Genomic DNA, 26,076 nt, shown 5'->3' with positions numbered 1-26,076 from the left:
GTTTACGACTTGCTCTACCGTCGGGTTCGGATTGCCTTAAGTACACTCTCTGCATTTCTTTCGCCAAAATGTCTACGGGGACTAGACCGACTATAATGAGGGAAGCATCGTCCGAAATAGCCAACTTCATAGACCTTAGCCAAGCCTTGATCATGCTTACTGATTCGCTTGTGATCCTCTCAATTTCGTGGATTTGCTTTGCCACCATTACCACCACGATGTCATCCGCGAATCCAATGACTTTAGCTCTAGGGGGCATATACAGTCTTAGAACCCCATCATACATTAAGGACGCATGTCGAACTTTTAATGATATGACTAAAGAGTGGGATGTTGACAGTTTAACCGTCGGAGAGGAATATCGAGAGACGTTTGGAGACGTGTGAGATGCTTCTTGATCGGCAGAAAATAAAAGGCTTTCTGCATCGCAACGTCACTGGTGATGAAAAATGAATCTATTATGGATAAACCTAAGCGTCGAAAATGTTGGAGCCAGACAGGTGAACCAGCTCATCGATAGCGAAGAAAAAATATTCATGTTTCAAAGGTTATGTTGTGCATCTGGTAGAATCAAAAGGGTGCTATCTATTATGAACTCCTTAAACCATCTGATCGTTACCGACTGCAGCTAATGCGTTTGAATCGAGCTCTTAAAGAAAAGCGGCCGAAATGAGACGGAAGACATGACACACTAGTTTTGTTGCATGGCAACGCCAGGCCACACGTTGCTAAATCGGTACAGAAATATTTAGATAGACTGAATTGGAAAATCTTGCCCCACCCGCCGTATTCCCCAGACATTACACCTTCGGATTGCCATCTGTTCCGGCCAATGCAGTCAGCCCTTATTGAAGAGCGATTCACTTCCTACGAGAGCATCGCAAACTGGCTCAATGAATGAATGAAGTCAAAAGAACTCGAATTTTTCGTCAGAGGAATCCGTATGCTGCCTGAAAGATGGAGGAAAGCTGTAGCTTCCTTACTTATACTTCACATAATACCATATATTACTTACTTGTTTAAATAAATCGTAACTTTGGCTGAGAAAGTACGGAAACTTATTCCCATACCCAATATTATGACTTTTTATGAAAATGGTCGATCTTTAAGAATAACACGTCGCAAAATTCGCGAATTTTTTAGTGGAACAATCGCCCGATGAGTCGACAATTCCAAGATTGGGGAAAAAATTTAAAAAAATATATATAGCCAAGATAAGAGCCTTTTTTTGTGCGGATGACGTTGTTTAAAATGCCTAATGCAACATCAAAGCTGCCGTCGCACCTATGGTATGTCCGGAGACTAAAAAACTCCCCCTGGTTTGTAACCGTCACCGACCCTGGAACCACTTTCGTATTACTTCATAGTTGCGTTCCATCTTGTTCAGTACCTGCGTCCCGGTCCCGCTTCTTTATCCGGAGAATTTTTTCCGCGAAATCACTGATAATCTTCCACGATTAATCGCTACCTAGCATCTTGTCGATTACATTTTCAATAGTTATGTGGCCGACTGCATTCTCCAGCGTTAGACGCTCTTCGAGTGAAGAATCCATCTGAAGTTTGCGGTCTAGTCGTCGAAAATTTTGAAGTGACCTAATTGAACTTCCTCGTTTTATTACTCCAGGCACAGCTTGTAAGACGACATAGCGCGTTAAATGAAGTTTGGAGGGCTTTTGTCGGCGGTTACTTTGGTTAGTAGTTACTTTGGCGAACTTAGTAATAGAAATTGAAAGTAACTTTTCAAATGAGGTTAGCTTTTGTTAATTGTATGTTCGATACCTTTTTGAAATTGATTGGTGAATAGTCTGTAAGAAATTTCTCAAACAACTTTTCGTGTATTCGCATAGGAAGGAAGCGCTTTGCCTGCTCAGTCTGACTGCACCTTAATATTGAAAACTTTTACTTTCTATATTTTTATCACATATGTACATCCACCCATACGCACATACATACATACATAGCCCGGCATGAGGACTTCTTTATTTTCTTGTTGGGCACGCACTCGGATACCCAATGAAATACGATCTGTGCCGTCTTCGAGTAGCAGTGATGAAGTGTTTAATGCAGAGCCCACTTAAGATAAGGGTTTTAGTTCGCACATACATACACACATACATACACCATCTCGTATCAAATGAGTCATGTGCATGTGTTTGTCTGCTTCATATTATATGAACATTTGTATGTATGTATGTGAGTAATATGGCAATTGATGAAAATCGCTTTGCTGTTTTTATCACAAAACTGCATGAAATTTTGTTTTATTTCCTTTTACAATCATATTTTACGACTTCGTACATGCATACATATGTGCATACAAGTGTTTTATATACAAATACATATGTACATAAGTGGTTATGATTGTTAATAATAGCTGTAGCTACAAGCACGCACCTAATCGCTGAAGCGTGTGTGTGAACATGAGAGTGTGGTGTAACTTGCCCGCTTTGTTTACTCCTCAAACGCCACTTTTGGTGCGCTTATCAATGCAATAATAAAATTTATGATTATTTTTCTTCACCATTCTTTTTTGTTTCTTTTATATGCAAGGGTAAATTACCGAGAGCTTTTTGAGTCTTCAGATTACGCTTCATTACCTTTTGAAGAACTGCAGAATTAAGAAAAGCTTTTACGAATTCGACTACTTTTTTTAAATATTACACACATACATACATATGAGTACCAAAATGAGTTCATCAAGAGATTAATGAGTCAATATGTTTTGATTAGAATTGTTTTGATTAGAATCTTGCTGAAATAACAGAATAAATGTGGATTTTGTAGTTGATTTATAACTGAAACTTCAATTTAATTCAATCCTACACTTCTGAATGTATGTATTAGGTAGTTCAATAAGTTTTGCAGTTAGATAAGAAAAACAGAATTTTATGGTTTTAAATGGACTTTATTATTCAGTATAGTCTCCCTGAGCATCAATACACTTGTTCCAACGAGATTCCAATTTATGAATTCCATCCCTGAAAGTGGGAATTTGGCAGGGCGGCGAAATTTGCTTCCACAGCTGTCATGACCGCATCATTTGAAAAAAAAAACGCTTTCACGCATAAATTTTTTTAGATCTGGAAACCCCTAGAGGTCGCTAAGGGACAAATATGGGACCAAATGAAATATTTTCTTTTGCAAACTGGGTCTTTTTTCACGATTTTTTTCCATCAGCTGATCTAAAAGGTTACAATAATATTTAGAATTTATTGTTTTACCCGTTTGCAAGTAATTCACAAACCAAATTTCTTCCACATCCGAAAAAACTTATGCTAACACCTTCTTGACCGATTTCTCTACACGAACGCGTTTCGGAGCCGAAGAACCAGACTGGCGCCACTCTTTAGCTTGTTATTTTAATTCAGAATCATGTTGGTAGACCCAAGTCTCATGCATAGTGATGAATCGATGCACAAAATCCACTTTATCCTTTCGAAAACGTCCTAAATGTTGCTGAGAAAGTCGCATTCGAATGTGTTTTTGTTCCCCAGCGCCCATTGTGCACACAGCTATCTGAAACCCAACACTTCAGTCAAAATATTGCTTAAACTGCTCAATGAGATGTCTAGGCTTCTCTTAAATCTTTTTCAGTCACTCGACGAATTTTCAATACGATATTCTGTATTTTTTCCACGATTTCTGGTGTTGTTGCTGTTTTGGACGACCTTGACGTGGAACGTCTTCTAGGCCACGTTAAAATTCAGCAACCTATATTTCTACCTTCGCTTTAGCCGAATGAGTTGGTACGTGTCTACCATCCGGTAGTGCGTAGGTTCGAGTCTCCGTACATGAACTTCGAATAATAGAAATAGTTTTTTTCTAATAGCGGTCGCCCCTCGGCAGGCAATGTCAAACCTCCGAGTGTATTTTTGCCATGAAAAAGCTGCTCATAAAAAAATATTTGCCTTTTGGCGTCGGCTTAAAGTTGTAGGTCCCTCCATTTGTGTGTCCAGGAATATTGTTTTTAGCCATTGCTGGGGGGTTTTGGCTTTAGGGGCTGGAGCGAAATCTTGCTGGAAGAATCAATGCTCTCCATAGAAGAGAGCACTCTGCTTCACCACGCCTTCAAAGACATTCTCCTGGTACACTTTTACCCAGGTCTTAACTCCGTTTCCGTATAAATGAAGAGATTAAGACACAAGACACTCCTTACTAAACCATTACGGAGGTTGGTTGGTGGCTGGGCTGAACCCTTGGAACAACATTTTTTGCTTCTATAGAAGTTTTAGCCCAGATTTCGTCGATTTGCTTATTAAAAACTTCTTCAACGGAGAAAATTTTCTCAACTGTGAAAATAATATTTTCATGTTCGTTAACTGTTTGCATCTGTAGATTTCAATTCTCTTCAAGCGCGTTGGCAAAAGATAACCAGTTGAGCGAGGGAAGGCTTTCATGTGGAGATCATCTCTAATTAGTCTGGACATGGATCTAGTCGATACATTCATTTCTCTGGTCAGGATTTTTTGCTTTCTAAGGGGATTTCTGCGAATTCTTTCACGAAAGGCTTTTATGGCTGCAATGCTGAGCTGAAGCCATATTTCAAAGAAATTCATATTAATTATTAGTGAATGAAATGAATTATCTAATTTGCTAAAGGGTTTTCCAATAAAAGGTGTTATTTTGATATTCAAAGAATGGTTTCGTTGCTTGTGTGGCACGTACCGCCTTCTTGTTGAAAATAAACGTTGTTCAGATCAATACCATCCAATTCCGGCCATAAAAAATCGTTAATCATCTCTTGATAAAGCAATCCATTCACCGTAACGTTTACTCCAGCTTAATTTTCGAAAAAGTAAGATCCAATGACTTTACCGGATCATAACCACACAGCACCAAACCGTCACACGTTGTGGATTGAGCGGCTTTTCAACAATAACTCTTGAATTTTCTGAGCCCCAGATCCGACAAGTTTGTTTATTGACGAAGCCACCGAGATGGAAATGGGCCTCATCACTCAAGATGATTTTTCGATGGAATTCCGGATCAGTTTCATGCATTTTAAGGACCCAATCAGCAAACACACGATATTGTTGATGATCGGCCGGCTTGAGTTCTTGTGTTAACTGGACTTTATAAGCTTTAAAACCCAAATCTTTATGCAAAATACGGTGTAATGAGGTTTGTGGAATACCTAATTCCTAAGAGCGACGAGGAATGGACAAACCTGGGTTTTCTTCAACACTTTCGACTACAGCAGCACTATTTTCGGCTGTTCTTGAATTTTCTGTATTGCGGTCCGACGAGGTGCTTCACGATGACCCAAAATGTTCGAGTTTTACGAACCGTCTCTGCCAAATTTTCACAATTTTTATAGTGAATTTTAATAATTTCAATGCGTTGTTTAAGCGTGTATCGTTCCATTTTTATTAATGGCGTAGTTTATACTTGTCAAAAATCAAAAAATGACAACTTCAAAAGTGACATCTACCGAAAAGCGCGCTATTCAAAATAACACTTGTTATTGGAAAACCCTTTACTTATGTTGCATTCTATTTTTTTCGCTTAATTAGTCAAAATGCAAGAGTTATACGCAAGGCACCTATTTTAGTGGCCACGCAAATTACATTTCATGGAAATAACCGAATCTGTGCCACCAATAATGCAACTCAATATAACGGGTATTTTAAATACACAACGAAAAAGTGTTACCATTTGTAAAAAAACGAGATTTTCATAATAACTTGAAATTTTTCCGAGCGGCACAAGGAAATCGATAGCTAAAGGCAGCGTACCCAATTTAGTGGCCATATGTGTATTTATGTGCGTATACCTAAGTGGTTTTTTATCCTAATTACATATCATGCATGTACATATGTATATATGTAGTATGTATGTGTATACCTACGACTACTTCATTCATTCCGAAGACCTTTGACGACTTGTCACATTAATTATTCTTAGGCCTCCACTTGGGGGTTTTTGGGTATTCACCTTTCTTTTTTACTACACTTCCATTTAAAATTCTTATTTTGTTGTGCCATTGAAATTAAGGAAAAATTAAAAAAAAATAAAATCAGACGCAATTCAAACCAACACACTGACCGCTGGCGACTTGAAGGGAATCGACCGCTCTCATAACCTTGTCAGCGCCGTTTGATGGCCCCTCGAGTTGGGCTATCGTTTTATTATACCCCGCGATTAAATTGCTGCAATTTCGATTAGCCATTTGCTAGTTGTACGGTATATTACACAAATAAATTTGCTATTATTGTATTATTTTCTAAATGCCATATTAGTAAATTGCACTCATAAAATCATAATCATAAACCGAGTTGACACTAAGTAAAAACTGATGGCACCCTTATTTTTACAAATTACAGAAATTTATGAACTGAGCTGCGTCGGTAATCGAATGGCACTTTTTTAATTTGCTTCGGGGCGATGTCTGAAAATGAAGGATCCAAAGGAACATTTATCAGAAGAAGAAAATTTGGCAGCAAGCAAGAAAATGGAGAATTTGGAAGGCGATTCAAGTGACAGAGGTGAGTAACTACTCATACATACTTACATATGAATGTACTAGAGTAGAGTGACCAGACAAGAGATTGTAAATAAAATTAACAAATGTGTCAAATAAAATAACGAAGGTGTGAGACATTCAATTTAAGCTGGCTTTACTTTGAAGTTACATTCATGTCATTATGTATGGAATACTGGCAGTGCTTCAAATGGTTGTTGCAATTTTTGGTGACTCGGTTCATTAAGTGCGACGTTATTGCAGCAATAGCGTTTAGTCTCGACTTGTTTTTGTTGTAGAAACATATTCTATTGTGCACTCTCTGAATAGTCACAAACAAGAAATAGACTACTCTATCCCCAGACTCACCTTCGAAAGGTTGTTGCAATTTTTGGTGACTCGGTTCATTAAGTGCGACGTTATTGCAGCAATAGCGTTTAGTCTCGACTTGTTTTTGTTGTAGAAACATATTCTATTGTGCACTCTCTGAATAGTCACAAACAAGAAATAGACTACTCTATCCCCAGACTCACCTTCGAAAGGCTCTTCAAGACGAGTATACCATCAAGAAAGGAGTGGCAGACACCAAGGCCATGGAGAAGGGAGGAATTAAATTTGTATACAGATGGTTCCAAGTTACACGAGATGGTTGGCTGTGGAGTTTTCTCGAAGATATTAGGTCTGGAACTATCCGTTCGACTACCTGACGACTGCAGCGTCTATCAGACAGAGGTTCTAGTTATAAAAGAAGTGGCTACATATCTAAATACGCATGCCATAACAAAAACAACTATAAATATATTCTCTGATAGCCAAGCGGCCATCAAATCAATGAATGGGGCTATACTAAGATCGAAGGTTGCACAAGAATGCCGGGCGGCCGTAAATGATATTAGTGACGTATTCAAGGTCAGCCTTATTTGGGTTCTGGGGCACAGAGATATTGGGGGAAACTGAAAAGCTGATGAGCTAGCCAGAAAAGGTACTGCTCTTCAACTGTTCAGCGATAAAAATACCATTGGAATACCCATGGCCACGAGTAAACTAATAATAAAAAACAACATTATCCAAGAGGCCAATAGGTCATGGAGAAATGAAGATACGTGTTTAACAGCTAGGCTATTTTGGCCGCAAATAAACACGAAAAAAACAAAGGAATTGTTTAGTCCCTCAAGAGACAATATCTCGAAGGTCGTGGCTTGTTTAACCAGTCATTGGCAATTTGGCACGCATTCCTCAAGACTAGGAGTTTTCTTCCATGAATATTGGAGAAGTTGTAGAGAGGAGGAAGGGGAAGAAAAAGTTGAGCACTTCCTTTGCAATTGTCTAGCCCTAGCTAAAATCAGAGCAGGTTGTCTAGGTAAATACTTTTTTAATTCTCTTACACAGCTGTCTGGCGTGGGGTTGGGATCAATTCTACGTTTCATAAGAGCCATAAAATGGTTCCACGAAGGAAGGTAAATGGGGTTCCCGTGCAGCACAGTGGTATCACAACGGATCTGTAAGGTCTAAGTGAGTTGGTCGTACAGGCCGACTACCTCCATAACCTAACCTAACCTAACCTAGTGCTGTTTTTTTACCCACAGATCGGAAATATCGCTGTTATCTCGCTCTGGTCATAGAAAGTATGCTAACTTCGCTCTATACTAAAGATAATTGATGGTCTCCCTTCTTATTTTGAAAGAAAGTAAATTTGATGATGCTGCCATACACTTGTGGATCATATCCGTACGAAACACAGCTGCTGAAAAATAACAATTGGAAAAACCAAATCTATCTAGCATAGAGGGGCACTTTGCATTACCAGCAGTACTAAATTTCTACTGGCAACTTATTTCTGGAAAAATTTGTGAAAAGCGCAAATGGTTCGTAGGCTTTTTTTTACAAAGGAAGTTATGTTGGGCGCATCAACCTAAATGGGAGCGATATACAGGAGAGCCGAGCTGCTTATTATATTATTATTCGCTATAAATAATCCTAAACCCTAAATTTTGAACTAATAGGTGCGCAACTAAGTTCACGCTGTTTGTCAATAGATGCCGCCAGCAGTGTGTGCTAGTCGATTCTAACATAACCTAAACGTCATAAACCAAGCTTAAACATATGGTAAAAAAAATGCTTTGACACATTAGTGATTTTGTTTTGGTATCGTATATGTAGGTAATTTTGGTTTTGTGAAAGTGACTAATTTTGTGCCGAATAATCGTCATTTGCAGTAAGTGTTGTTTTTCCTCTTTCATTCGAAAAAAATGGCGACTGAAGCGCATCGATAGCTACAAAAAGTTTATGGAGATGCTGCTTTAAGTGAAATAACGTGCCAAGATTGGTTCCATCGCTTCAAAGACGGTGATTTTAATGTTCACGACCGTCCGCGTGAAGGAAGGCTAAAAACCGTCGAAGACGCTGAATTGGAGGCATTGCTCAGTGAGGATCCGTGTCAATCGCAAGAACTTGCTTCAGTATTAGGAGTTACCCGCCAATCCATTTTCAAGCGATTGCATGCTTTGGGAATGATTCAGAAGCAGAGGACTTGGGTTCCTTATGAGTTAAAATCAAGGGATGTTGAACGTCGTTTTTTCGCGGCAAAAAAAAGAAGGGGTTTCTTCATCGCATCGTGACGGCTGATGAAAAATGGATTCACTACAGCAATCCAAAGAAAAGAAAGTCGTGGGGACTGCACGGTCATGCTTCTACGTCGTCGCCTCGGCCGAATATTCACGGTTATGCTATGTATTTGGTGGGACCAAGTTGGTGTTATTTATTATGAACTGTTAAAACCAAGTGAAACCATCACTGGGGATCGGTATCGACTTCAATTGATGTGATTGAAGCGAGCACTGGGCGAGAAACGGCCGCAATACGCGGAAAGGCATGAAAAAGTGATTCTACAGCATGACAACGCTCGGCCTCACGTTGCCAAACCCGTTTAAACCTAACTGGAAATACTTAAATGGGAAATTCTAACCCATCCGCCATATTCTCCAGATATTGCGCCGTCCGATTATCCCCTATTCCAATCGATGGCACATGGTCTAGCTGACCAGCAGTTCCATTCATATGAAGACATCAAAAAATGGCTTGATCCATGGATAGCCTCAAAAGATTAACAGTTTTACCCCGACGGTATACGAGATCTATCAGAAAGATGGGGAAAAGTAGTAGCCAGCGATGGACAATACTTTCAAGGATTCACTTGTAATCATTTTTTCAGAATAAAGTTGTATTTTCATCAAAAAAAAACAGCGAGAACTTAGTTGCGCACCTTATTCCTTCCAATAGGTGACCCACACGTTGTATACCGGTGCATTGCCTTATGTTGCTCAACCAAAAAAAACTACTTACGTCTAATATCCCTTCTTCCTTCAATATCTTCGTTTAGTACACCTGGGCGGTTATCAATCACCTTTGTCTGTTCATTAGAAACGTGTTCAATTCAGGGTATTTTAAGTAATCTCCGGAGAAGCCATATTTTAAATGATTCCGGTCTGTCTAACAGTTTTGTGGTCTATATTTCACTGATTTCAGCCAGTCTGGCGGATATTGATTAGCCTGTATTATATACATGATTGGAAAGTGTTACTGGGAGTTGCAAGTTCTCGTCATCTATAAGTTTCAGAATTGTTGAATTTATTTGAGTTCATATTTTTAATAGCATTTTCGATTTCATTTGTACTTATCGGAAAACCAGACAGCAACTGCGAAGGGGTACTATAGTTTGATCTGCAATTATCAGTGAAAAGGGTTTTTATAATATATAATCTTCCCAAATGGTTTTATTCTCATCAGTTTTTAAAATAATTTCGTTGTATATTTCAGGGATTAACCGACTTGTATTTTTACGAATCCCTGCAGTTTCTTTAAATTTTGTGTGAATATTGAAGTCCGATACAAGTGGTGATGATTAATTAAGTAATTCGTCCTTTTTAATAAGCTATATGTATGTATGTCAGAACTTCGAACTAAAAATATTTATTAGGGCCTTAAGCGTTTTATCTCTTCTGGTAAGAGTGCATTGCAGTGTAGGGATTTTCAGCGCCAGTAGGGATCTTCAGTAATCAATAAAAATGGTATTGGTAATGCAAATTATCAGTAAGATTTTTCTAATTACTACAGAAAATTTCAGTAACCAATAAATTTACTGTTAAAATTATACTGATCGCTGCTTCTGCTAATGCCCTTAATATAAGGTGTACCTAAATACCTGGTCACCCTAAACAAGCAAAACGGAAGTAAAAAATGGAATTGAGAATAAATACATGAAAATTGAAATAAATATAAGAAAAGGTGCGTACGGGAATACAAAAGCAAAATCACTATTTTTAGGCTAAGTAAAAGATTATGCTAGAGTAGATTAATTTCCAAATGAGAGAATATAAATGGCCGTTTAATTGGGCCGGCTCGTCATTGTCGTTTATGCAAATGCGAGTATATGTATGTGTAAGTATTCATGTGTATGTATGTATGCTGCATTCGATGTGCATTAAATGCGCATTAATTACCATTCAACCTTAATTGCAAGTTAAAGGGAAGAGTTACCAGGAAGTAAAAAGTGCCGTGGGGAATGCATAGAAATGTAACTTAGTGACCTGTCAGTGTATATTTTACTTTACAATATTTTTACATTATAACCCGTTTGCTGCAAGAATGTAAAAAAAAAAATATAAAAAAAAACAACAGAGAAGTATACAGAAATACCCACCAGCTCTTTTTTATGCTGTGTAAAATATTCATGGCTATGCCTATTAACCGTATGTCATTATAACAGTTTGATCAAAAAATTTCTCGTAATATATTCAGAACATTCAAAATACAATTTTGTTCCTCAAAAGTGATGTTTTCGCCTTCAGAGACGGAACTAATCCACATCAACTGCAGCTATCGCTTGATTCAGCTATCGAAACATTTCGGGAACTCTCGTTCCGGTGTAGCCATTAGAGCCGTCTTCGATTTTTCCATTACTGCCTTTTAGCTGTTAAAACACTTCCCTGTAGTGGTTTTTTGACTCGATCAAACCGAATGGGAGCCATAACAGTTGAGTTCGATGGCTTTTGGATGGCATTCGTTTCGTTGTTGGTCAAGAATTCACGGAAAGTGATGGCACTGTCGCACGTGCGTTAACATAAAGCAATATCCACGAGTTCTTTTCTCACAAACCATTTCTTTTTTGACGAATCGCTTCACTTAAACGTTTCACAACGTCCAAATAATAGTCCTGCCCTTTTGGCGAAAATTCATGGTGTACAAAACCCTTGTAATCCATAAAAATCGTGAGCATCGCATTATTTTTTGACTGAAAACGACGTGATTTTTCGGTCTTGGTTCATTCGGAGCTCTCCACTCGCTCGTCTGGTGTCTGGATTGCATGTCGTATTCATAATCCAACGTCTCGTGTCCCTTCATGATGAGTTTGATGAATGTTGGTCAGATTTAGGCTTGGAAATCATGTCCTTGGCGATATCAACGTGGTCCATTTTTTTATATGAAATACAGATCCTTTGGGACCAACTTTGCAGCAACGCGTCGCAAACGATCAGATCTATTAGCAATGTTCAAGTTCTAGGTCAGCTCTCTGATGGTTAATTTGCGGTTATTGATCAACTATTCTTTCACTTCATTGATGTTCTCATCAGTTTTCGATGCCTGCAGCCTTGCACTACGTTCGTCATCCTCGATGAACTCATAATCTCTGCTGAAGCTCGTCACGCTCGTAAACGGCTGTCTACTGATTTCTTTAATAAAGCGTTTTTCAGTAAGAGCGCTTCAACTTTTTTTTTTTTGAATAAAACACAAACGGTTTGACTTTTTTAACTATTTTTTTTTTTATTATCGAGTTTGAACATATACATTTAAATATGAAATTCGATTTCTTTTGCATGACCACCGCGTGCACGTTTTACGAAGTCCAATCGTTGAACCCAATTTTCGACCACTCTTTTGCATAAATCGGCCGAAATTCCAGCAATTTCGCGTTCAATATTGGCTCTGAGCTCACAAATCGTCGCCGGCTTGTTACTGTAGACCAATGACTTCACATAACCCCAAAGAAAATAGTCTAGAGGCGTCAAATCACACGAGCGCGGCGGCCATTCGACCGGTCCATTTCTGGAAATAATGCGCTCATCGAACTTACTCTTCAACAAATCAATTGTAGCGTGTGCTGTGTGGCTTGTGGCCCCGTCCTGTTGAAACCACATGTCGTCTAAGTCCATACCATTCAATTGCGTCCAAAAATAATCGTTTATCATGTCGCGGTATCCATTTCCATTCACAGTAACGTGGCGATCGTTCTCGTCAACGAAAAAATATGGGCCAATTACGCCGCCGGCATGTAAACCGCACCAAACAGTGATTTTTTCGGAATGCAACGGTGCCTCATGAATCACGTGTGGATTGCTTTCTGCTCAGTAACGCATATTTTGCTTGTTGACAAAGCCATTGAGCCAAAAGTGAGCTTCATCACTGAAGATGATTTTTTGGAAAAAATCTGGATCATTTTCGAGGTGATCTTCAGTAACCCAGCAAGGCTTGTTAAAACCGGAGAGCTCACCATAATAGAGATACGCTCACGTTGTGCCATTCATCCCGTGAGCTCGGTGTGGGTAACACTTGGGATTATGAGTTGTATCGAGTTGTCATCTCTTTATGTGCATTATTCGATACAAGCAGGGGAACCTCGCTCAGGGTGTGGCTGCATGTTAATTATGGTCGATCTCGCTTTGCAGGAGGTGTTCAACACCTTTTATACCTGTGACATTATATCTTAATCCCTACCAGTAAGGCTGTCTTAAAAATAAAAATAAATAAATAATTGGCGCGCACACTTCTGTTAGGTGTTTGACCGAACTCTTCCTCCTATTTCTCGTGTGCGTCTTGATGTTGTTCCACAAATGGAGGGAACTACATTTTAAGGCGACTCCGAGCGGCTATTGGTTTTTTATGAGGAGCTCCATTATGGCAGAATACACGGAGGCTTGTCATTGCCTCTCAAGGTGTGACCGCTATTAGAAAAAAACGTTCTATCATTTTGCTGCCTCATGCACGGAGATTCGAAACTACGCACTCCAGAACGGTAGTCACGCACCAACCCATTCAGCTACGGAAGCCACCGAAAGGCTGTCTTATCCTGTTCTTACATGGTGCAGTCGTCCCTTAAGCAGCTTCAAAAGAGCGTTGCCGTCATTTTTCCTCCTACGTTGTGAAGCAAACGACTATCAGAAACATCAAGTATGAGCAAGACTTCGTCTTTCCTTTTCTACCTACAACTCAAGCAGCTCAATCTTTCAAGAGCCGGCGTTAGTCGCCATTGCTAATGTGCTAAAGTATATGAACTTCCTTCAAAAATTCAAAGCCACATCTCATCACATGGTGTGTTGTTGTTATTGTTGTACCAGTTCACTAGGCCCTGTCAATTCGGTGTACTCACCGATCGTCATCGTCTATATCCGTAAACTAGCCCGGTCTAGTGCGCTGAATCTCACTAACTGATCTTGTCATCGTCCAGGGTTCTGAGTTATACAATAAAGATGGGCATAATGGGGATTTTATAAAGCGGCTGAGTACCTTTCTTAATTCCTGTCCATCCTGTTGGGTCATAGGATCTCTACAAAACGCTTCCAACGGTCACGACCCTTGGCGATGACTTTGACTTCTTTGAAAGATTTATCTTCAACTTTAAGATGTTCCTAGAGAGTTGTCTTCCATATGCACCTAGGACGTTCTTTTTTTCTACTGTCTTGTGAGTTCCAATCGAGTGCTTGCATGCATATTTCTGTGGGATCCTTTTGAAGAGTATGGCCAATCCACCTTCACATTTTCTACTTTATTTCAATGTAGTTGGGTAACTCCTTACAATTCGCCCGAAGCTCTCTGTTGTTGATAGTTCTGGGCCACCAAGTCCGCAATAAACATCTTACTAATTTGTTGACAAAAACTTGCAGCTTATTTGTGAGCAAGTCTCTCATGAGTCAGGTCTCACAGCCATTAGGCTGAGTACCCAGCCTTAGCTAATTACCACTTCTTTCCACGATTCATTTTAAAATTGCATTTTATTATCGTAAATGTTTTAGCAGTCTCGGTATAGCTATTTTTGCAGGCAGGCAACGTATTTTCGTCATAAAAGTAGCAGGAACTTAATCTCTGTTTCTTCGACAATTTACTTTAACCAAAACAACACAAACATAATATTCGCCACACCCATGTTTCCATTGTTGTGTTATCTATTGATAAAAGCAAATAGTGTTGCCTTTAGTCATTTATTTATTTTAACGGCTATTTATTTTTTGGCGCTTAGTTGTTCCAACAAATGCGTCGTGAAGCTGTGTACTCCAAGTGGTTGAACAACAAAGAATCTGTGCCTTCACAGCCGGAGCTGCCTATGCGATAACCCCGAGCAACTTGCGCTGATTATCACTTTTTCGTAGACAACTGTGGAGGCGCTGCTGTAGACAAAAAACTACGTGTACATATGTATACAAGTATGTATATATGTGCGTGTATGTATTTATGTACACAGCTCATCTAAAGCTAAGTGAACCTGCTGTGCCAAAATTACCCAGAACACTCTTTAATTATTATCAATGAATAATTAGTTTTACGAAGGCCAAGGCTGCAAGCATCTTTAGCTCCTTCTACGAATTTTCTTTTATCACATTTATGCATTTTTTGTTTTTCAAAATATTTTCCTTGGAGATCATTACTCTTCGGCATTCGCTTGAACCAATTTTCAAAGCATTTTGCCACACAGAAGTGGATGCCTCCAAAACCAGCTTCTTCGGGCATTAAAAAACGTCGCACGCGCATTTCATTTTTGATGGTCGGCAACAAAAAAGAATCAGAAATCATTGGGTGCCAAATCAGGGCTGTAATCAGGGCAGATGACCCAATAATTCGATCTTTTGAATGCTCAAAAACTCTCTTGTGTCAGCCAATACGTGAGAGCTTGTCTTCGTGAAGGATGATCCGCCTTCGGTGAAAGGTTTTCTTTAGTACTCCGAAAACGTCAAGCAAAGAAATGATTGTGTATCACTGAGAATTGACTGTTTCAAACGTTTCTAATGGGACAATTGCGACATGACCAGATTTTCTGAAAAAATAGACGATCATATGTTGTGAAGTGCTTCGTTCGCTTTGGAACACCCATACTGTTGATTGCTGTTTTGTTTCCGGCTCGTATTACCCAAGATTATAGATCCAAGAGTCGTAAGGTACGGTGCATTTTACAGAGTTAGTTTACTATAGCGGCAGCCCTTGGTCGGAAAAAAACCTAGTCATTCAGGTAAAGTAGAACCTTCTGCTATGGGAATGATCCAAGATTCGTCACCTGTTACGATAACATAGACTTGCTTTGAAACACCGCGACCGAATTGCTTCAACAATCGACAAGAGTACAAGTCCTTTTTTGGACAAACCTCAAATTATGCGGCATCCAACGAGAACAAATCTTCCTGACGACCAAATGCTTATGCAATATTCAATGTATACTAGTCCCACTAATGCCCAAGGATGCCTCTATATCGTGATACTCGTATGTCACATGGCGATCTTACGTTATCAATTGACGCACGCACTGCATCGGTTGTTTCTTGCACAACAAACGTTTTTGGACGGTTTTCGCGAAATTCATCCTGCCACGATGAACACGTTTTACTAGCCGTTCACATTGGCTAAGTGTGGTGCTTCAACGCCAGAAGTCGAACTAAGTCGTTCAATGCACTTATGTCTTAATAATCCACGTCGAAAATCGTAATAAATCATCGCACGAAAGTGTTCAGTTGTTAATTCCATACTTTGGACTAGATTAATTTTTCAACTCACTGAAAAAAGCACAAAAAAGGTCTTAAGAGAAAACGTTATAAGTAAGTTTATACTAAAAAATACAAAACTTTTCGATACAAATATCAAATAGCAACATGTAGAGTTGCAAAGTCGAACTTCTTGAAAGGGAAACTTGCGTGTATTTTGTTCTTGCTATATTTGTCATTAGAATTATACATTTTCAACATATTTACAATAGCGAAGGTTTCTCAATTTACGAGAGACATTTGAAAAGCTAATGCAAATTCTGAGAGATGGTACTACTGGCGCGTATCGAGATTATGTTTAGTTTGTGGCATCTCTTGGAAGAACATAAACCAGGTTTCAGACAGAGTTGTCTATTTCTTAATGTTTGGTATCCATTTGAATCGATCGGAAGCCAACTGATTTTCGTTTTCCATTACGACAACGCATCAGCTTAAGCCTCAGCAGTCGCAAAATGAATGGAAATGGGGTTCCAACTCATTTCACATCTTTCCTATTCTCCAGACTCGCTCGGACTTCTGCTTGTTCCCCAATTTGAAGAAATGGATTCTATACAAATGAGGATCTGGTTGCAGAAACGAATAGCTATTTTTCAGACTTGAACAAATCCTATTATACGGAAGAGATCAAGAAACTAGAACAGCGCTGACCGAAGCTTACAAGCTTCAAAGGGGACTATGTCGAAAAATAAAAAAGGTTTACCCCAAACAATTAAATAGTTTATTTTTTTCCACGGGCTTTTCAAACGAAACTCGCATATTGTAAGTAATAAAGGGTGACTAATTTAGAGGGATTGGATTTTATTATTATTATTATTATTATTATTATTTATAGGGGATATAACCCTACCATAATTAGCACACTGGCTACAATCCCCTATTCAGTGCTTGTTGTATTTTGGAAATTTAAATAAAACAATGAAAATTCAAACCAGTAGAAACATTCATGACATTTATTTTTTAAATAGAATCCCTTTCAAATGTTGGACGCAACGGCGCCGTAATTCGACCATCCGTTTTGAATGATTCACTGGAGAACTTCGGTCGCTATCTCGTGAATAGCTTTAGCAATGTTGGCTTCCAATGCCACAATCGAAACTGGTTTATCCACAAAGTATTTAGGCTTTACATAACTCCACAAATAAAAGTCCAAATGTGTGAAGCAGACGATCTTGATGGTCAATCCACTGGTCCGGGAAGAGAGATAAATTGCTCACCCAAACGATGATGCAGTAAATCCATTGTTTCACAGGCAGTATGACTAGTAGCGGCGTCTTTTTGGAGCCAAATGTTATAGAGATCACGGGCTTCCATTTCCGGCATCAGAAATTTCGTCTTTGAAGTATGGGTCTATGATTCCTCCAGCTCATAGGCCACACCAAACGGTTGTTTTCAATTAATGTAATGGCTGTTTTTGAATGGCTTTGGGTTGCTCTTTAGCCCAAATACGGTAATTTTTCTTATCGCTGAACGCTACAAGTTAGCCTGAGCGCGTGATGAACACTTTTCACAAAGCGTCGATTTTCATAATACAACTCTACGATTTGTAAAGCTAGTTGAGGCGTAAGTTTTTCCACGATGAAATCTCAATGAATACTGTTTTTTAGTGTGACAGTAGTCACGCGTGATCTGTCAAAAAAACCCTACTGGAAAAAGTGCCACCGATCGGATCACTCTTTATAGAGGGTTTGATTGAAAAGTAATGAGCCTTCCCGCGCGAAGCGTCTGCCAAGCGATCAACAGAACCGGCTGGTGGGGGAAAATGATCGTTGGACCTTCCCCTTCCACTGGAAACCGGTCCAACCGGACCGATCCAACAGCGGTGCAGTCAACATCGCTCCGCACGTGAAAGCTGTTTTAAAAGTATGTTAGGATTTTACAGTGGCGAAAATGCAGCTGATCATGTTTTTCGACTCTCAAGGCATCGTCCACAAGGAGTTTGTACCTCCAGGAAGCACTGTAAACGCGGCATTTTACAAAGAAGTGCTCCTTCGGCTGAAAAATCGCGTCGCCCGGTTTCGGCCCGACCTTGTCAACAATTGGACCCTTCATCACGACAATGCGCCGGCGCACACCGCCTTCCTCTGCACCTCTGCATTGGCCAAGATGGGGGTTCCGGTGCTTCCCCACCCTCCCTACAGCTCAGACCTGTCCCCTCCAGACTTCTTCTTGTTCCCGCGCCTGAAAATAAAGCTGAAGGGAAGGCGTTTCGACTCCATCGAGGCGATCCAAAAAACTGTGACAGCCGAATTGAACGCGATTCCGGCGGATGAGTTTAAAAAATGTTTCCTGCAGTGGAAGGACCGCTACCAGCGGTGATTGACGCTCAAGGGTCCTATTTTGAAGAATATTAGTTGTATAAGCCAAAAGGTTTAATAAAACTGCTTAAAAAAATAAGTCTCATTACTTTTCAATCAAACCCTGTAATATCTGAGCTCGATAGAGTGGTGAAGTTCCTCAAATGTGAATTTCTGAATACTTTTTGAGCAGAAGTTATATATACATACATATATGTGCATATGTAGGTTTTCAGTCCTATTTTAATTTTTTTTATAATTTTTTTTTCTTTTATAAATAATTATACAGTACTTATTGCAAGCGAAATAGTATTGTAATGAATTTTAATAGGTAGAATCTTGTTTTTGCTTATTTATAGATGATGAGACCTTTTTCTAAGTAACGCTCATTAATAGATCAATCAGGAAAACCTTCAGCAGCGCCAAGTCGAGCTGGCTTCTCTCATTTCCATTGTTTTTATTTTAATATTCAGTACGTGCTCGATTTACAGAAAAAAAGCGGCAGCTGATAACAGTGCAGTTGAATCATTGCTCGCAATATTTCCATCGACAGTGTGACATGCATTAATACTTTTAATTATAGCAAATTTTGATAAATGCAAAATATATACATGCACACATACATATGCATATGCATTATAAGCACTTTCTTGCATCGTGTTCTGGTTGTGAGGGCGCTCGCTAGCTGGCTGAGCGCTTGGCGGCATCGCAATTGTGATTCACGTTCTTTCTTTGTAAACATTTGCGATATTATTGCTGCAAGATTGCGCAGACATACAATATTTTGTTTAGCATTCCCCAAGCATGTGTAAATCGGCGTGTAAGTCAGTGTTGCATCACGTCAAAGTCCAGCGCCATACCAAGTGGTATGAAGGCATAGCAACTGCTGCTCAAAAGCGCGTAATACAGCACCAGCAGTTGTGGACACAGCAGCAGTAAGGAATGCACTTCATCAACAAACAAAAACATACATACATTCATATGTATGTGGGGTGTTTCAATAAGCGTACTCTTTATATTAGGTTAGGTTAGGTTTGAGCTGGCTGGCTAAAAGCGCTCACATAGACCTATTGGGCCTCAGTGGTACCAAATGGAGCTTGCCCCTTACGTTTCCTTGTAGTAAGCTTCTTGTAATAAGCCTGCGTCTTTTGCGAATCTAATTAAGCTTCAGAGCTCTAATCGCGAGAGGCATTCTAACCTCTCATAGTGTAGAGCTCCTAAACATTTCATTTGTCTTTATATTAAATTGGAATAAAAATTGAAGAAAACTAATAGTTACAGGAGGTGCAAAATTAATCATCCAATTTAGGTTTTTGCATGATTTTTTGTACTAAATAAAAAAAACAAAATTTTTGAGGGATAAATACATTCTGTCAAAAAAGTACCGGGAAATTGTTCAATAAATTGCAAAATAATTGTTTAATCATCAAAATTGATTTTGTCGCCTTCAAAATAGGCCACATAGGCCTCAAGCAATACACATAAGCCAACGTTTAATCCAGTCATCAAACCAATCAATCACCTTTTACACGCTTTTCAAGAGATCTTCTTCAGCTCCTTCAGCAAGTTCTCCTTAATGGCCTCTATCGCCTCAAAACGGCATCCGCGGAGTGGCAATTTAAGTTTCGGGAAAAGGAAAAAGTCTTCTTCTTCTTCTTCTTAATTGGCGCTATAACCGCTTACGCGATTTTGGCCGAGTTTAACAAAGCGCGCCAGTTGTTTCTTTCTCGTGCTAACCGGCGCCAGTTGGACACACCAAGTGAAGCCAAGTCCTTCTCCACCTGATCTTTCCAACGCAGAGGAGGCCGCCCTCTTCCTCTGCTACCACCAGCTGGTACCGCATCGAATACTTTCAAAGCCGGAGCGTTTGTATCCATTCGGACGACATGACCCAGCCAACGTAGCCGCTGGATCTTTATTCGCTGCGCTATGTCTATGTCGTCGTAAAGCTCATACAGCTCATCGTTCCATCGTCTGCGATATTCGCTGTTGCCAACGTGCAAAGGTCCAAAAATCTTACGCAGAATCTTTCTCTCGAACACTCCAAGCGTCGCTTCATCGGATGTTGTCATCGTCCAAGCTTCTGCGCCATACGTTAGGACGGGCATGATGAGAGTCTTGTAGAGTGTTAGTTTTGTTCGTCGAGAGAGGACTTTACTACTCAATTGCCTACTTAGTCCAAAGTAGCACTTGTTGGCAAGAGAGATTCTACGTTGGATTTCAAGGCTGACATTGGAAAAAGTCACAGTGTGCTAAATCCGGTGAGTACGGCGGTTGTTCGATAATATTTGTCGAGTTTTTGGTCAAAAAAGTGTTCACAATATGAGCCTTGTGAGACGGTGCGTTATTATGGCGCAAGAGCCATGAGTTTTCTTTCCACAGATTGGGCCGTTTCCTAAGCACATTCTCTCTCAGGCCTCCCATAACTTCCAAATAATATTCTTTATTTACCGTAGAACCATTTGGAACGAATTTCGAGTGCACAAAACCATGACAATCTAAGAAAACGAGTAGCATGATTTTCACTTTTGACCGACTTTGACGTGGTTTTTTGGGTTTTGGCTCATGTGGATAACGCCATTCAGCCACATCAGCCGCCTGTAGACTGTTTTGCATGTCAAACTCATATACACACGTCTCATCACCTGTTATTTTGCGGTGGATAAACGTTGGGTCCAAATTCACTTGTTCAAGTATGTCTTCAGTCACCTTCTTTCGATGAATTTTTTGAAAGAAATCCAACTCTCGAGCAGCCCGCGTCTCATGCCCTATTGATGATGTAAAATGTTGCGAATTGATTCGTGAGACACGCTAAGGTCACGAGCTATCTCCCTCAAACTTAAATGATGGTTTGATGGTTTTCCAACACCATCACCTTGACTTTGTCGACGTTTTCATCCGTTGATAGGCGTCCAGATCGGGGCCAATCTTTCATGATTTTTCGGCCCTCTGCAATATGACTGTCTGATTAAGTAGAGTATGGGTTTTAACTACTGTGTTGTGGTCAAAAAAATAAGCGTTGTTAGAATATATAATTTTTTAATAATTAACTTCTGATCAGTTTTTAAGATTTTTGGCAGTCCAATTAACGATGTCACAGCGCAAATTTTGAATAATTTGCAATATTTTTTTGAACGGCTGATTCTAGCACGTCGGCTTGGCCGAATTTGTAAACTTACTTGACTCGTATAACGATATTTAATGATTTATCAAACTTTTTTAAAGGCAAATACCAAAACGCTTTGTCAAATGCAGAATAATAAAAGTAATTGATATGACAGTTATCCATTTATCACGACACCACGCATGATTAACTCGTTACATATGTAAATATGTCTGTCAAAGTCTTATGCCTACGTAGTTGCATACATTTTACTCACCTGGACTATTCTCTGTGGGCCAACGTTACAGCTAACAAAACATACATTTATGCCAAAGCATATGAGAATCTGCGATCACTTGCGAATTCCACACGCACACGCACATGCACACACCCCTCTGCTAATGTCCAATTACGAATTGGAGCAAAATTCCACCATAGAAAAACAGTAAATATGAAATAAAGAAGCAAAAGTAAAGAGAAAAAAAATTGTTACTGCGTGGTGACGCCGCCGCGTACGAAAGGAAACAAAGTTCAATTTTTCGTTTCGTCACAGCTTTGAATGGCGATGCTATAGCGCGGTTAAAGTACAAACGGGCCAACACCAGAACCGCAACCACAACCACCACCGCCAACGCCACCTCCCCACCTCCTCACCACTGCCATCATCATTCATCATCATCATCGACGCCAGCCACTCGTTGCGCACCACGTTTCGCACACTTTTAGCGCGTGAGTGTGAGAGTGTTCAAAGCTCGCTCATGCCCTCTACAATAAACAGCTGCAGAGTCGCCGTTTTTTCGTAGTTGTTTCTTTGTTTGTTTTTATTTGATATTTTGCTGATGGATACCTTAACGAAAAGCGATCAAAACCAAAAGCGCGCAAAGCAGAACAACATTTTGTGAGATTACATGGACATGGACATAGAAATGAAGCAAAAAATGTGCACACAAACATATGAAAGAATCAAAAATATAATAACTGCCGAACTGAATGAAGCTATGCCGAGTGCTCGCGCAGTGCCTCATTGACCAAACCGAAGTAGTGACGATGGGCTGGCTTTCAAGCGCATACATTCGTACATATAATATTTATAAATTTATTATCGGCAACTCGTAAACATGCATTCACACACCCACATTTTGTGCACCTGTTTGTATTTGTAACTTCTTACTAATTATTTTGTCTGTATGTGTATGTGATGTGTCATCAAACATGGACTCATCAGCTTTTTGAAATTTCTTTTGAATATCCGTAAACGGATCTAATTAAATTGTGTTTTGAATTTAAATGTCGCAGAAAAAAAAAACATGAACCATTACTTAAGTTGTGCAGATGCTCACTAGTTTGCGACTAGTTTGGTAACTAATTTTAAAAATCTTAAAAAGTATGCAGTCCTTAGTAAATCAAAACATATACTTAAGATGGGCAATACCTTCAATGATTCACTTGTAATAATTTTTTGAGAATAAAGTTGTATTTTCATCAAAAAAACAGCGAGAACTTAGTTGCGACCCTAATACCATTTCAAATGAGGCGAGGGCCTTAAACCAAAAGCAGTCAATGGAGGGCTTTTGAATCTATAAAATTCAAAGCAAATAGTAAGAGGTAAATGATGATTTTTAAAACTCGATATGGCATCAGATTGCGTCTTTAAAATATATGCGTATTTTTTTGCTAATTAGAAGCTGGCATGTCGACAATTCCTACGAAACGAAGAAATGACATGGCGATATAAATTTGGAAATTTTAATTATAAACTTAGAATGTTTAAATATTTAATTTAAAGACTTGAATAGTGAATCTTTTCCTGATGTGATCTTTTGGAAATTTTTAAACACCAACACCGACGACACAAAGGACCAAGTAGACTGCTCTAGTACGACTGCTGGGTAGCAGAGTTCATCAATATTGCTACTGCCTTATGCATTTACGTTCCTCAAGTCTTAAATATCTTTTCTTAAAAATATATACACATGCGGTCTATGGGGGGCCATTTCTCTGCCTGCTGTTCAGTCAGACTTGACGTACAAGAAATGAAATGTGTATTTGCATATGCAGATCAGTGTTGGCGACGTCGAAGTATACTAAATGTTGTGGTATCTTCGACTATTATTATCTATTTCATTTTTAAGACGAAATATGCAAGTCATGCGATTTGTTTGTCACTTGAATGTTTTTGACAATTTCAGAGCTAGTATTCCACAAACAAAAAGAATCTCAACAAAATTTATTCGAGCAAGAATGAAGGCGTTTTTATACGTATTTATATATTTATATATACATACAGCTGTGTTGGCAATACTAGCAGCGCGACTTATGGCAATGTTAGGACTATTTATTTTGTGTAACAATTTAAAAAAAGTTTTTTTTATAAAAATATATTTCATTCTACCAAAAATCTCATATAAGTCAAACTTTATTATTAAAAAAATTTTCATGAAAATTGCATACCTTTTAGTTCGAATTTTTAGAAAATTTCTAGCCCATTCAATTTTGATATAATGCTCAACTGTGAAGTAGCTCCAAATTCGCTTTTCATTTTTAATATTTTTTTATTTTTGTTTTTTTTTTTTTGTTTTTCGTTCACCTTGTTATGCATTTTCTTCCAAATAACGACTGCTCAAAATTTGTTCATATGGAGAAAATGCATAAGACCGCAACAAAAAAAATTTAAAAATCAATGCGATTGTTGCGCCCCTTCCAACTTACACTTTATTATACCAAAATTCAATATGCTAATATACAAGGTGGCGTAAAATTAATTATGCAATTTGGTTTTGAATAATTTTATTATTAAATAAAAAAAAAAAAATTTAGTGATGGAAATCTGTATTTTTACCTTTGATTGTCTGTTTGTGTTAATTCCTTTTCCAAAAATTATAAATCTTCTGTTAGAGTGATTAATTTTGCGCCACCATGTATAAAACTGCAAACTCGAAATTTTTCTAAAAATTCTGATTAAAAAGATTTTTAAAATAAAAAAAATTAAAAAAGTCTATGAAAATTTGTTGAATTTTTTATTTTTTTTGTTTATTTTGTACAAACTTTAAATTTTTCTCAATAAAAAAACTATAACAAGAACAAATTATATTTTTATAAAAATAAGCCATAAGCCTGTTTATCAAAATATTATAAGTATTTGTTTTCTGACAAGGCAAATTCAAAGCATTTTCTCTAGATATTTTTGTTTAAAAAATGTCCCAAACATACGCGAAAAATATTTTGTAGTATTTCTTAGAGAAATCTTATCCAGTGAGCTAAATTGAAATTGAGAAAGATACGAAATCTTAGCAGAACTCAACTCGCTCAGCCAATGGCTCGATATCACTCTAGTATATGGGTTCCAGTTACAAGAACATCGAGGGCAATGAGAAGACGAATGAGCTTGCTGGGTTAGGATGCTCCTTAAGACCGGCCGAAGTGGAACCTGTAGAATTTCATTTCAGCCGGATAAAGGCAGAGCTAGAGTTTCAATATTAGAAGAGGATGGAAGAGAATACTAGCCTGTACCATGCCCAGAATAACATTTCCTGACTATAACGAATCAAAGACCAAATATCTGCTGAGGAACGGACGACCCAAAATCTCAAGACGAATCGCTATTTTCACAGGACATTGGAAGGTAAGGTCGCACGTGGTGAGGTTAAACCTACCACCGAACAATGCTATACACGCCGCAGTTGTAGAGTGCTTAGTGTAGAAGTGTTTACTATCTTTGCAATTGCTCGAGCTTATCAAAAGCAAGATTACGCACTTTTGGCAAACCATTGACGAAATTTCAGACGTGGCATTTAAGTCTATTCTTCTCTTCCAGACCCATTGAAGTGGCTATGGGAAATATCACTTTTGGATACTCAACTACAAACAACAAGGTATTGTGGTATTACAGCGGCGCCAGTCGCTAATCAAGTGTTTCCAAGTTGAGACACAGCCACTCAACAACAATTACAACTTATCAATTTTGGTGTTACTGTCATATTTGCCTATGTCAGATTCGTTTGCAGGAATAAGGACAGATATTAAACATCTTAAATGCCAACAACAAAACTGAGGCTATTAAATATTTTATTTTGATTTCTTACATACCACCGTCAATATGAAACCCTCCTCTAACCTCTCTCCTGACTCTCCATTGCTTGAAACAGTGCTGGAAGTCTATCTGTTAGCTCTCTCTCTATCTGCGCTTTCTCTTTCACATCCCCGACAACTCCAATGCAAACGAAACCTATGGCTATAATGATCCCTTTAATGAAGCGTGAGTTATAGTAATCGGAAGGGAAGGATTCACGCTAAAATGCTGACCTTTAAGTTCAGCGCTCACCATGAAAATGAAACATGAAATGATGAAAGTTTTTCTAATAGCATGACTTGGGCCATGAAAAAAAGACTTCTTGAAAAATCATTTACTATCTGGCAATG

General features: G+C 38.8%; 1 protein-coding gene and 1 long non-coding RNA gene across 3 annotated transcripts in view; one reads left to right on the top strand and one right to left on the bottom strand.

The window, feature by feature from the left end:
- The window catches only part of LOC128864505 (uncharacterized), a 96,804-nt gene that overhangs the window by 17,759 nt on the left and 52,969 nt on the right, over window positions 1-26,076 (bottom strand). The window lies entirely within an intron of this gene.
- Window positions 1-26,076, top strand: part of LOC128864504 (transcription factor HNF-4 homolog) — a 101,951-nt gene that overhangs the window by 27,259 nt on the left and 48,616 nt on the right. For both annotated transcript variants that reach the window (XM_054104200.1, XM_054104202.1), the window contains exon 2: window positions 6,324-6,485. In XM_054104200.1, the coding sequence (XP_053960175.1) occupies window positions 6,395-6,485 (91 nt within the window). In that variant the 5' untranslated portion in view covers window positions 6,324-6,394. The remainder of the gene's footprint in view (window positions 1-6,323; window positions 6,486-26,076) is intronic.

The sequence above is a fragment of the Anastrepha ludens genome, chromosome 5, assembly GCF_028408465.1.
Source record: "Anastrepha ludens isolate Willacy chromosome 5, idAnaLude1.1, whole genome shotgun sequence".
In the NCBI taxonomy this organism is placed as follows: domain Eukaryota; kingdom Metazoa; phylum Arthropoda; class Insecta; order Diptera; family Tephritidae; genus Anastrepha; species Anastrepha ludens.
Note: the sequence above shows the minus strand (reverse complement) of the source record. Positions and strands in the feature narration are given on the sequence as shown.